At 36.6% G+C, this 14,428-nt stretch overlaps 1 protein-coding gene across 3 annotated transcripts in view; it reads right to left on the bottom strand.

Annotated features, from left to right (window-relative positions):
• VPS50 (VPS50 subunit of EARP/GARPII complex) overlaps positions 1-14,428 on the bottom strand; it is a 78,500-nt gene that overhangs the window by 40,796 nt on the left and 23,276 nt on the right. For all 3 annotated transcript variants that reach the window (XM_040066067.2, XM_040066077.2, XM_058421053.1), the window contains 6 exons: positions 13,952-14,050; positions 10,229-10,369; positions 6,911-7,046; positions 2,891-2,988; positions 2,125-2,219; positions 1,415-1,513 (listed from right to left, as the gene is read on the bottom strand). In XM_040066067.2, the coding sequence (XP_039922001.1) occupies positions 1,415-1,513; positions 2,125-2,219; positions 2,891-2,988; positions 6,911-7,046; positions 10,229-10,369; positions 13,952-14,050 (668 nt within the window). The remainder of the gene's footprint in view (positions 1-1,414; positions 1,514-2,124; positions 2,220-2,890; positions 2,989-6,910; positions 7,047-10,228; positions 10,370-13,951; positions 14,051-14,428) is intronic.

The raw sequence follows: 14,428 nt of genomic DNA on the forward strand, positions 1-14,428 counted from the left end.
GTTTCATATCATTTAATTCATGTCAATAAATATTTCATATTATTTTCACAAGAATTACATTATCTTAAAAAACACAAGTAAAAATTACTATTTCTATACATATTCCATCAATCTTCCTTAACCCTTATTTTACTGACAGACAATTCAGAAAATTAGTCTATGATTCCTTAAGCTGTTAAACATAAGCAAAACTGTAACGGTCAAAATATATATTTACTTAACCCAACAAGGCATTATGTGATGTCACTGTGAAGTCAGTGTAGTAAAAGATGGTTAGGTTAAAAAAATCAATTCATGACATTCAGTGTAGGATTCAGAAAAAATTAAGGAATTAAAATATTGTCTTCTCTGGCATCTCCTGACAAGACAAAATGTGGATCTGATTAAAGCTCAAGTTTTTCAGACAACTGGAACTGAGGTCTTCATCAAATGTCCAGAAAGAATTCCTAGCTACAGACTACCAAAGCTGGAAGAAATTCCAAACCACATTCTCATCTTCTGAATTTAGAACACTGTTTAAGTTCTCCTGCCCTAATTTTCATACTTCATGGATTTTAGGAAGAAAGTCTCAGACTTTTCAAATGGCTCTGGATGTATTAGTTGCATGACAGCTCCCAAACAAGAGGACAACAGATCAAGACTAGGAAAGTAAGCATTCCTGGAGCATGAAAGGCTGTATATCTTCTCATATCTGCCTAGTTTTTACACCCAGAAAGAATGTAATGCTAGAAAACTAGAATTAAAAAGTTGTCAATCACCCAAACCAAAACATTTGTAAAATCAAGGCAACTGAAACAAACTGAAAGATAATCTTGATGCTGTTATGGCCATATATCGTATCTGAGTCTAGAGAATGCCTGTCCATGACAACATATGACTGGCCTCAGATATGACAATAGAGCTGACTGAAATGTAATTAGATCCTGCCAACAAACAAGCCGTGAAAGCATGACTCAAAAGGATGGACTCAGTTCTAAATATCTCACTTGATCCAAGACAGAATTGCATATTGAAAAAAACACTTCATAGTAGTACATGATGAGTCTTCTTAAGCAATAGCATACAAAAAGAAGACACAGTTTTGCTACAAAGCATGGACTTCAGAGGCATTCCTCTTCAGCATGCCAGGAGACAAAAGGCAGCCTAAAAAACTACTGAAATTCTACATTAAAAAGTTCATCTTTATCTGGCTTCCCTGCTGCAGAACTACAGTTTTCCACAAACACAGTGGAAGCAAAGGCTTCTCTATCCTCCCCCCTTCTCCAGGGTTCAGAGCCTTATTCTCATCAAGGAAACATACTCTACTGTCAACCTCAATGCACAAACATTATGCAGTGGAATCCCTTTCCAAAGTGTTTACCCAACAATAATAAATGTCATTAGAATCATCCACTGCACACATTAATAGTCTCACCTGTGGTAAGTTTTGAAATAGTTAACGCTTTGTTTTCTGATAGACTCTTGCAAAACTTCAGACTTGCTGCCACAAAATTCTTCTCCAACCTGCATCAGCCTAGAGAATAAAACAAAGTTTAGATATATTTATTGATTTCTTAACATTGCTGTTCCAGCTGTGAGTGTAGATGTATCTTCATGAACACAGAGCACCAATGTTACATTGCAATGTTAAGGTTGCATTCCACAAAAGCCCATGTCTCATTTGCCTTCAAATCCTATTGTTAAGTGCCATATACATAGAGACAAAGAGCCACAGGCAAAATAAATGTATTTTTGAGAGCCTGCTACACTGGGCAAGCTGTCAGTTCACAGTCTCAATCTGTCATTTTATCACCAAAACAGAAGGATATAATATTGTACAGGTTGGCAGTACCACAATATTTTTCTGCTTGACTCAGACTCCCTTTAAAAGCTCTTAGAAAAAAAACTGCTAGACTTGCATATCCCATATCTTAAAGGGAGACAATACTGAAATCATCACACTTAAGCAGCAAAGCAGTTCATGCTACCTCCCCTAAATACTCAGAAACTCTCACATATAGAAGAATTGCTCTTCAAGCTATCAGCACATTTGAACAAAATTGACATCAAAATACAAATATCAGCCTTAATCAACAGTGCTATCTTATCAGAGCTCGTTTGTGGACACGTACAGAAAGGTCTTACCTGCTGATAACATCAAGTACAAATATGAAGTCATCGTATTTGAAGTTAGACAGATCTGTTCCCAGAAGATAAGTTTTCACTTTCAATTGAACATCCTACAAAACACAAACAAGTTTTTGTATACTTAATACACTGAAGACAAAAAGTGAAGGCTTGGATGCCTGGTTCATTAACACTTATTGGTTGCTTGCACTTATAAATTCTTTTTTGAGATTTAGAATAGAATTCCATTTTCTGCAACATGGGTAATTTCTCTAAAATAATTTTGTAATCAGTTTCTTTGGCACTCTATAACACAGATAGAGTCATTCCTAGACACTTTATTGTCAGTGCAAAAACAGAACTCAGCTTTTTCATCATACTGCACACCAAACTGATCCAGCAATCACACCAGGAACAGCATGAAACCAATCAGGTTCACAAGGCTGCTTGTCCATACCTATGGTAATACCAGAAATATAAAGCAGTATACAGAGAAAAGCACATGAGAAGAAAATAGATTGTGTGGCAGCATACAGGTTGAAAGAAATGGGATCAGACTAAAAGTCCTGTTACTATGTTTTGGTATCTCGACTGAGTGTGGAATCATTGCAACCACTGAGTCATAGAAATTAAATTTCTGTGGTCTTGATACATTCAAATCAAAACAAATCACTTAAAAAAACCCTGGAGACATTTCTTTAATAACATTAGCATAATTAATATCAGAGAGATGGAAGAGAGGGGGAATAAATACTCAGGAGGAAACAAAATTCAAAAGCCATACCTGCCATATTCGTGAAAGCCCGTGCTCCAATTTCTTTTTTACATAGTTGCGGTCAAAACTGTTCTCTTCAGTTCCAATCACATTGTTGCCATCTGAAACTTCAGGTTAAAAGCAGTGTAAATATTTCCAAAAACCTTCAAAGTTATCCTACACAGAATCACATTCCCTTAGCTATTGCCATGATTATGCAAACTGCCGAAGAGCTACTTTGCTCTAAACTTTTGAGCTGAAATGAAAAATGCACATATAAGCATTATATGCAAATACAGACCAGGAGAGATTCATCACCTGCACACCAAATACCTGTCCCAGTAGTGTTCCTTAGGTAGTAATGTATGGCAAGGATCACAGCGAGAGCTAATCCTGACTAACCCTTGTAGTTCTTCATTACTAGGCTTCACATCTTTTTCCAGAAAAACTCCTGGCTTAGTTTCACCTTCACTATTGCCTATTACAATAATGTTTATAGAAGTTTAACAGGATCTTCTACATCTGTACCTCCATTTAAATTCAAAAAACAGACATGGGAAATACAAATACTGAGAAGGACGCTGGCCTTGCTTGATTTCTTTCAGATGGAGCTATCAGGTGTGGCTGGACATATTATTAAATTATGAAGTTTATCGAACTCTGAGAAAGCTTTATCTGTTAGCCAGGGATTACAGCAGTGAACATACAAACACTACCAAGAACAACTGGCAAGCCAGTTGAGTTAAATTTCCACCAGGAATTCCAGCCACCAGGCTGGAATTCAGGAACACAGAACCAGCATAATAACCAGCCAGAACGTAAAAATTCTAGTACTGTGAATTGAATAACTCCTCATCAAAATTAAAAACATGATAAAATACAGTCCGGATTTTGGGTTTATATTTGGGATATTCATTTTTCAAGGCTGCAAATCTGTGTTCAATTTTTTCCTGTGTTAAGACATTGAGACCACTTTTGCAGGTTAACTGAGATTTTACTCTAATAACTCAAAATGAGATCATAAAAGGCTGTTTTACATGCAAACAAGACCAATAAACATAATTCCATACTATATCTACTGTTGCAGGGCATGCAAAAAATTTTTCCTTATGAAAGAAAAATCATAAAACAAAGACTAACCAATGCCTACATAAACCATAACTTAAAAACTGTACCTAAATATGCTCATCTTCTGAAAGTAATAATCCTGACAAATGCATTTCCCTGATCTTCAAGGAAGATTAAATTAAATGTAAACAGAAAGAACCTAAGAATCTAATTTCTATAAACAGAAAACCTCTAAGTGGATCTAATCTTTTCCGGACTATGAAGGAAACAAAACCAGCAATGTTAGCCACAGCACCCTCTTCGTGTGTTTCTGCAACCTCCTCTCTTTCAAACTTCTGCAGACTGAAGCCAATGCTAAACAAGTCAGTGTCTTTGACCTGTTCTCTAGATTAAGACCGTGGCCCCTGTACTCACAAATTGCCACTCATGAAGGAATGGTTGGACACTGCAACATAGATGTTATTGTTCACTAAAAAAATCAATGGAATATTCTCTCTCCATCAGTCTCCCAATGGTCCTGGTTTATGGCCAGTCATGCTAAGAGGTCTTGTTTCCAGTCTTTTAATGAACTGCACTGCAGCTAATTTCACACATGCAAACACGTTAATTTAGGATAACTTCCTTGAAAATCAAGGACTGCACATTTTGCATTGAGGAATTTGGAACATGTATGGAATACATAAATATTCATAACTCCAGATAAAAATAAGGAGGAGTTATCATTCTAGATGCCTGATTTAAATACAGTAATTCATCAGGTATTTCTGGAAATTCAAAAAGGCAGCTTTTAGTCATAACAAAAGGTTTTTGTTTAATCCTTGCATGGCAGAGGAAAGCAAAAAAAAAAAAAAAGGACTCAATCAAATCTCTGTCCTCCAGCTTCCCTCATTGAATACTAAGCAGGTCTTGCACAGAATTTACACAGTACTATAAAGCAAACCTTTGGAAATTGAATTTATAACCTACATCATTTTCTTCTTGCTTTTCTTTGAATCTTTTACAGATATTAGAGCTGTTATCAACTTTTACCCCTAGGATTACACTTGTGAAATCAGGAGTTTAAATGCTACAGTGATCATTTTACCACTCACTTTCTGGTTTTCTGTTAAATCATTGTCTTATGAATACATGTAAATTACATCAACATCATAGTAAATTTAATGGTATGTGAAAACCCAGCTGAACCAGGCAAGCCCTCAGACAAATCAGTGTGACTTCGAAGTTCACTTTGCTGTGAGCAGGGAGGACAAAAATTATCTGCACATGTCCCTTTAAAACTCATTTTCTGTTTGATTCTTTACTAAAAAACATAAATAATGCTCTGACCACAACCAACAGTGTAATGGAAAATTTTCCAGTAAGTAGTTTATTTTGAGGGATGAAAGCCCTTATTACAGCGATTTGCCACTTACTGTATAAACAACAAAATCACAGACTAAGCTGCACCTCATTAAATATGACATAGAATTCATTTCATGTTATGTTGATCGTTTTAGTTCACTAATTTTATATTCAGTTTGACTGAACAGGCTCTACATATAAATACTTAATTCTATCTTTTCAAGGACTTCTTTTGGATAGGTTTCACTACTAAATTTCGAAGAGCTTTATAAGTAATGTCTTTCAAGTCCAGCTTCTCACTTCCACGGTTGTACCTGTGCCCAAAAATCAAGAGTCCTTTGCAACATTTAAGGTACTTCTGATGAGTTCTGAGATTAACCAGGACAATACTGGGACAGTGATGAGTTCCCAAAATTATAAAAGCCAGACATAGTGGTACATCTACTGCTCCAGTCTCTGGGACTTATTTGAGGAACAACTTTAGCATAATCTCCTGAACTGTCTCCCCACTTTGCTCTGCCATACATGCCCATTCTACAGGAATTTTACTCCTTGACTTTCCCACATACCACAGCCATTAAATCAGTAAGTATGAAATGAGAATTCCATGTACAGTTTTAATTACTGTAGAATAAGCAATGAGTTTTAGAAAAAAAAAAAAAAAGCAGTAGGTATTCATAGTCCCTCTGAAATTAAACTGTACTTGTAAAACTCCCTTCTGTGTGCTTTATCATTTCTGAGGTATTTGAAAAAGTGATTCAGTAGATCACTATATCTCAGTTGTACATTATAGCTAAGCCATATCTCCAGAAAATTAAAAACTGATTGACAGAAGGTTAGTAGTAAACATACCAAAACACTCTGGCATGTATTCAAAAGCAGTGCATTTAAAATTATGCACCTGACTGTATATATCACTTTATTAGGCTTAATGGTTCCTGTAGAAGGCTTTAGAGTACAGATTATTTTCTTTCCTCAGGATACCACAAGTAACGTCACTAAGGGAAACTAGTTTTTAAGTGCATATGTGGCTGAATTAGGAGTCTACTGTGATCATTGTTCCAAGAAGCAAGCTCTCTGTACCTGCCTGATTTTACATCTGCAAAAACCACAGCAAAGTGGACACAAGAGAAGAAAACATAACCATCTTATTTAAACTGTAATGTAAATATTGTTGAGAATGGGCAATTTCATCAAAACTTTAGAATCTTTCTTCACACAGTGCATCACAAAAGCAGATTATTTCAACTCTGAATTTTACATCTGATATAGCTATAAAAACTCTCCTCTCAAGCAATAGCTTCAACTCAAAAAACAGCTCCAGCAATTGAAAATATTTTTTTTTACTAAACAAAATTCATTTTTTTATTATCTTCTTTTTAAGATTCCACACAACAGGGGAAGGACATTTCCCCTAAACACTGCTTAAAATAAAATCATTTATATCTGCAATACTGGCACATACAAATATTCATTAAAAAAATAACCTTATACTGAAGAGTAAAAAAATCCAGTGAGTGCTTTAGTCCTTAACACACACTATCAGCAAAAATGCTGAAGGCGCTGAGTCAAGACCACAAAGATGTCAACACATAAAGTTATTTCCAAATATTAGAAGTTTTATTTCCACAAGTTTCTTACCAGAAGACACAACTGCTGCCTCATCTTGGTCATGGTTCTCATGCCACTGCATGGTTCGGTAGTAACTGAGCATGACTTCCCAGAGGGCTTTGCAGAGGTCAGCAAGGCATGGAATGTAGCTGTCTGATGTAATATGCTACAGAACAACAAAAGAGCATTGCGAAACTTCAAAATTGTGTTCATTTTTTGCTGTAGCGACACAAACCTTACCACACTCTCCAAATTCATACAGCTGAGCTGAGATACATCAGTTTCATTTCCAAATGTATTTTAAGAAGTGACAGATTCCTGATTTTGGTCAACTAATCAAATGCTGTCCAATAGTACAAAGTGGTTTTGTTAGCATCTTTGTTTTCCATTTTCTCAATTGGCCTGCAAAATAACTACCTTTTACATTTATTTTACAGTGACACAGATACAGAAATAAGGCCATCTCACTATCAGAGGGATGCAGGCACCCCTGTGTGTCAGTTTAATGACACTGACTTTTGTACTTCAGTGCTACAGGGAAGCCTTCCTGGTGAATACCCTATTGGGTTGAATGATCTTTAAAGAAGTAGTTTAAAAATAAACAAACTCGCTGATTCAGCAATATTCCCTACTAACTTACCAGGAAATGTTACTCTTACTGTATTTCAGGGCTTTTAGTAGCTAAAATCTAAAGTTTACTTGTGCAAATCACTACACTTGAAGACATACTGACTTTCAGGTGGACAGGAAGAAAGGATTACTTACTAAATAGCAAAATAATTCAATTTAAACTAAGGAAACAACTGAACTTCTTTGAGCTTATATTAGAACAAAGAAAATCAAGCTGAATCAAGACTGAAGCAGCCAAGCTTTGCTCTGCTCTAGCAATATTCAAAAAGAGAAAATATGTACAAGCATAGCATATGCTAAGAAAAGAAACACTCAACAGTGAAACAGTAACTTTGAGTGCACAGGCACTAACTTTCATAAATGCTTAAGAATTTCTGAAAACATCCTTTTTTAAAAGACTCACATTATTATAATATCCAGTATCTAACTTCCAAAAAGATGCAAACAAAACAAAGAAAAAAGCCACTACAGCACCCCACTACCCATATACAGTGGAAATAAGAGAGAAAAGTTCATTTTGACAGATTTTCAGAAACACATAGCAGAATATCTGCCTCAAAAGAAATACTTCAATTTTATATGACTTCCCTTGCTTAATTAGAGTAAGTACTCCATAACCCTTTACATGTTAAGGGCATCCTGGCTTAGGCATAGGCATAATAGCATAGGCAGCCTGAAGAGGGCTCTCACTCAAACTAAACGAGGAGAAAGAAGGCTCAAATTTCATTCTTATGCAATTTATTCCCCAACAACTGAATGCATGAGATTAAAATCTGCTGGTTTTTCTACAGGAAGTTAGCAATTGAATTGCTATGACAGTTCATCTCATTCAGTACCCCGGTTTCACAAATGCATTAGAACAGCTAACAACCAACACTGAACAACATGGTTTGTAAGAGACCAAATTTTCCCATCTGCAGCCTGTCCCTACATACCTAATGGTTACCAAGACCATCATGAAAAATTTAAAAAGTAAATTTCAATGCAATTAAAGCAATATTCATAGTACAATAGAGTCCCAAATTCTGAGTACCTTCCTTTATACAGAATGCCAGCTCTGGCAGGGTCCCATTTATTTAAGCATCATCTCATTAAGGCTTCGCATAAGTAAAATCTAATAGAAATAATGAGGTAATAATTTTGTAACCATGCAGTTAAAGCCACCCTCTTTCTGTGTATTACAAAATATGGTATTTCCAAGTACCTGAAAGATCCCTCCACATGCTCAAGTATAAGGATAAACAGCAACACACAACTTGTACTTTAGAATGGTCAGAAGCAGTTCAGTAGTAGTTTGTAAGTGTAAATAAATGGGCTTAGTATCATTACTATTAGCAAGGAACAAGAAATAAACTGAACGACATACAGAAGCAAAAAAAAAAAAAAAAAAAAAAAAAAAAACTTGGAAGAAAGGTTTATTAGAAGCTAAGAAACAAAAACACACTCTGAAGGCTTATAGCAGAAAGATGAAAGGACATCAGTCTGGAGAACAAAGATCAGCGTTTGCTGGCTTTCTGCAGCTAGAATTCATCTCAGTGAAGTAAAAATACCAACTATCCAGAAGCTTACTCATTATGCTCGTGAATACTTAAGTCAATTATTCCCAAAAAATTTATTTTGCTTATCTTATTTTATTTGCTTATTTTACTTTGCTTATCTTATTTATCTGAAGGTTCTTGGATTATGTAAGCTTTTTAAGTCAAAGAGGCACCTCTTTAAAATGAAATGGTTTACAATGCAGATATGCTGCTTACTAGTGGCAGCTACATGATCCCAGGTGATAACAGAAGTGAAAGAACAGAAAATGGATCAGAATATGAACTTTAATGTCCTTGTGACTGTATTTTAATTCAACAAATTGCAACCGATGGGGTGAGTCCTTGAGTTGATGAATATGATGAGGGCTTAGTCTGTGACTGAAACAAACATCCTAAACAACATTCAAGATAGAAACATAATTTCAAATCGCGATTCAGCATTAGAACCACCTAAAATATCTCACATTCTTCTTACCCATCGTTGGTTTTAGAAAATTTCTCAGGGTGTAACAGTAAAATCCCAAGTTAAAAAATTAAGAGTGAACTAAAAATGCTATTCAAACTACAGTAATTCATTCTAACAACATTACAAAATATGCAAGACACAGCACTTAAAATTTGTAGTAGAGGAAAATACATATATGTTCCCAGCCCATGATCTGCCTATCATCAGGCTTTCACCTGATTTCAGTATTATAGCTATTCTTTATTCTGGTATCAAAAGGGCAAAATTAAATGTGAGAATGAAAAGTGAATTATACAAAGTCAGGAATAATGGGAAGACTCCAATTAAATTAGAATCTTTACAAGAATTCTTACTGAAATGCAGAATCAGAGAAATTGTGAACACTACCTAAATGCACTGGAAAAAAGTTCAAAGATAATAGTTACTCCAACAACTAGCATTTCATACTGAAGACACACACATTTTGAAATGTTGGTCTTTGTTTGTTAGATGGAGTGTACAATAACCCCAAGGAGCTAAGATTTAGCGTAATCAAAATCAGCATTAAGTAATGAGTAACAAATATTTCAAACAGTCCTAAGTTGTACTAAGAAAAGTGTTAAGAAACTAGAGTAGCTACAGGGTTAACAACTCAGTCCCTACTGACAAAAGGTACACCTACAACAGTGCAAAAATTCAGATTAAAAACCATACATATATGCAAGAATTACATACTGTGCAGAGATCTTTGTACTGTAACTTCTGAAACTTGGTGTCTGTGTTTCCTGCACACAGCTCCACATACCCAAGGACTACTTGAAACACGGTGTTGTGAATGGCTTGGGTGAAGTGCATATGTAACTGGTCCATTGCTGTCTGAAAGAAATGGAGTGACATAAAATCAAATAGCAAAATTCAATTTGTCATATGCCATCATCTTTCAACATACATCTTTTTCAGTACTGAACACTTGTAAGCATGCCCTCCAATCTGTGTCTCAAAAATACCCAACACACATCTTGGCAGTATTACAAGATGGTCACATAAAAGAGTTCAGAATTGCAAGTAAAATCAGTTTCCTCTGCCATCTTCCCTTTGTAATTTACATTTTTTTTTGTACACTGTCCCTAGTAAATATTAATATAATATAGCTAATTATAGAATTTACTCATGTATTTACCCTCCCAAGTACTGAAAATGCGTCAAAAAGAAATTGAGAGTCATGCTCCTCCTCCCAGAGGAAACACTGCTAACTAAAACAAAAATATTTCCTTTGTAATCATTAAAATTAAAATCACAATTGCAAAGTCGTCATCCACTTGCCAGAGGGAAGAATCCAAAGTACAATTAAACATTACAGAAAGTCATGCACATCATATAAATAAATTTCCTATAAAACTCCTCTCTTTGGTGGAAAAAAAGACATTTGTTTAAAAAAAAAAGAAAGACTACCTCTTCCAGGAAAAAGTAACATGTACTAAGGACTAATGACTTTGTAATATTAGTTTTGCCATCATCATGTCTGAGTTTCAGGTCAGGATGTTTCCAAAGAGTCCCTGATGTTAATAAATTGTATGTAACATTATTCCACTTCAGAAACTGAATTTTCTCACTATTTTCACGTACATGTAACCAACAGATTTGAAAATGTTCAGTTTCACTACTTCCTATTTGACATTTTTAGCTACTGACAAGAGCTGAGAACTCAATCACTCCATAAGAAATGAAGAAGCAATTCTGCTTAAATCTTACTGAAAACAGCCCATCTTCTATAGCTAGTCCAAACTTGAATTAGCCAAAGAAAATGAATGACAAATGAAATAATGAAAAGTACTGAAGATACTGAAGGATCTTGACATTTTGTTTACTGAGAAGAGATCAATATGGGAGAGATTTGAATAACAATGCAACTAAATTATTTTCAGGACAAGTTCAAAATACGTGCTTTACTAGTAATAAAAAGAATGTCAAAACCAAGTCACTCTATAATGGAACAAAGCAAGCAAAACCATGCAGTAACAAGTAACACTTTTTATTTTGTCAGAAACATCACTCCATTCCAAGAAATATCTGCCTTTCTCAACATCATGCACCTGACACGCAGTGAATGCATTGCATCTATTTTTGTTCAGTAAATAAGAAATTGAATACAGTGCACTGAAAAAAGTCTAATTAATCTTCTCGCCTGATTTTAAGTTGCAGTCTTTCCAATAGTTCTGCACATTAACAAAGCATGGGAAGATAAATCCATTTCTATCCCATCGCAGAGCTACACTTCTATTACAGTCAAGCCAGGAAAACAAAAGAGCCCAACTTTGCTAGAAAGGTTCCAATTAGAAAGAAGCAAAACAAGCAAACAAAAATTTAAAACAAACCCATGAAAGGCAATCTTTATATCAGATATGCTCCTGAAATCTGCAAAGAGCATTAAAAAAGGCAAGCATAATAAAAAATGATTGGGGTTCTTGTCCTGTTTTCATCTGGGGACAGGTGCTTTGGCTTGATCTTTAGCAACTAAAGCTTTCTGTGGGAACCTCTTCCCTAAGTAAATCAATCCCTGTTACACTGGCACCACCACATTCATCCTGTATTATGAGCACTGATCACTGACAGAACATGCCTCAAAGACTTTCATGTCTCCTTATCCCCTTTCCTGCACAGGAATTTCCTGCACAGTATTAGCTCCCATACTTGATACCTTCTGAAGGAAACTGATACCTGACTTCTCAGAGAAACAAACCAATATGAAGCCTCAAGGCAGCGTACCAAACGGAAGAGAACATCATCCTATGGGAGAACTTAGGTCTACTCTTACATACACAGAAAATGCTCTAGGCACACACAGATGTAGCTTTCAGGACATGTCCACAGGGAGCGTTTGACATGTCATGGGATGTATTTTACTGCAAAAAATCTATCTCCTCACATGTTCTATTCCCATGATGTTAACAGTACAATATAAAGTGGAAATACTCAAGGCAGAGGTTGTGCACAACCCAGAAAAACAGGCCTAGTTATAAAAAATAGTACTCACATGACCAAATAGAATGAATAGTGCAAACAGCAGTGTAAACAGGGCAGAAACACGCAACTGTTTCAGTTATAACCTGCCCAAAAAACCTAGATGTTGCAGTAACACACAGCTTACCTTTAGCACGTACTGTTAAATTACATGAGCATTATTAAAACCTTTGTGTACATATATTTGGCAAGACCCATCAGCATTAGTGTGCTAGTTTTGGGTGGCATAGAGTTAATTTTCCTTAGAGTAGCTGGTATAGGGCACAGGGCTGTGTTTTAGATTTGTGCTGGAAACAGTGTTGATAATTCAGGGATGTTTTGGCCATTGCTGATCAGGGTTTACACAGGGTCAAGGGCTTTTGTGCTTCTCACCCCAAGCCTCCAGAGTGGGCTGGGTGTGCACAAGGAGCTGGGAGGAGACACAGCCAGGACAGCTGACCCCAACTGACCAAAGGGATAATCCATAACACGTGGTGTCATGCTTAGTAACAAAGCAAGAGGACGGAACAGGGAAATGTTCGAAGTGATGAAGTTCGTCTTCACTGCTACACATGATGGAGTCCTACTGTCCTGGGGATGACTGAACACCTGCCTGCCCTCTGACTTTGCCATTGCACCAAGGAGGAGGAAGCAAGCAGCTGTGCGGGACTTAGCTGCCACCTGGGATTAATCCACAACAATTAGGAAAATAAATTTCCATCACAGTAGTCAAAGCTTCATGCTGTGACATGACCATTTGTCCTAGGGTAACTTAATGATGCTTGTATCCCCAATCGTCTGTTCTGTTTGTGCTGTATATTGAGTCCTGTGCCTTTAAGACTGGTTCTAAGAGCAAGGAGAAGCGCGGAGTTTGTTTTGAGAAAACTGCCCGACTCCTCCACATTCTTCTGCGGACAGCGTGTTCGGCAGAGGCTTGGAGAGACTGCAGGACAGAGATCTTTTTTTTGTTTTTAGTTAGTTTCAGCTAGCTAGGGCAGAGAAGTTCCCTGGACTGTTTTTTTTCCTTTTTCTTGGAACTGTTTAAACCTGCTCTGGACTGAAAACCCAGGGGAGCACTGGGGGCTGCACCTGCAGCCCACCGGGGCTGGACCTTGGCATTTTCCAGCAGCGCCGGAGGGACTGGGACTGAGGAGAGGCACTGAGAGAGAGCCGAGCTCCACCCACGGCAAGGACTTTCTCAATTTGCCATCTCACTTCAGAAGGAGAGGTTTTATTGTTTAATATTATTCATTCTTTATACTTGTATGCACTTCATTTGTTTAGTAAAATAGTTTTTTCCACTTTTCTCCAAAGAGGGTTTTTTTTCCGGACCGGTTGGAGGGAGGGGCCACTTGGGTTTGCTTCCTTAGAGGGATCCTATACAGGGGTTTTCTCCTAAATTTGTCCCAAACCAGGACACCATTCTTTGTGACTTCCTCAGAAGAGATAAGTACTAACCTGTGTTTTTCCAAGCAACCTGTAAGCCTGCTGAACCTTTGTGTAATGATTGATATCAAAATTCTTGCATATTTTGGAAAGTGCTACGTCCAATTGTTCCTATAAAAATGAAAGAAAGCATGTTAAATACTAAATAAAAAGAGGCCAACTAATACATTACTTAAACAACAGCAAGCAAGGAAGATGTTTATATAAACAGTGTGATAATTATGCTTGCAAAGTAACCAAGACTTTGTCTCTGGACTATTCTGAGGTGCTTAAGTGTTACTTCTTGCAGTGTAAATACTTCAGTGTCAGCCAAAGAGTTCCACCACTCCCAAGGACAAACAACAACGCTGAAGTCAAATTCAAAGTGATGTTTACTTTGAGAAGGCTAGAAACCTCAGTATGGGAGAGAAGGGATTTCTAAGCTGGTCTACTTCCACCCCTGAGCAAAACCCAGATCTGGGGGTTTCAACTCCATCAATTCAATTATAG

This window comes from Hirundo rustica, chromosome 1, assembly GCF_015227805.2.
Source record: "Hirundo rustica isolate bHirRus1 chromosome 1, bHirRus1.pri.v3, whole genome shotgun sequence".
NCBI classification, from domain to species: Eukaryota; Metazoa; Chordata; class Aves; order Passeriformes; family Hirundinidae; genus Hirundo; species Hirundo rustica.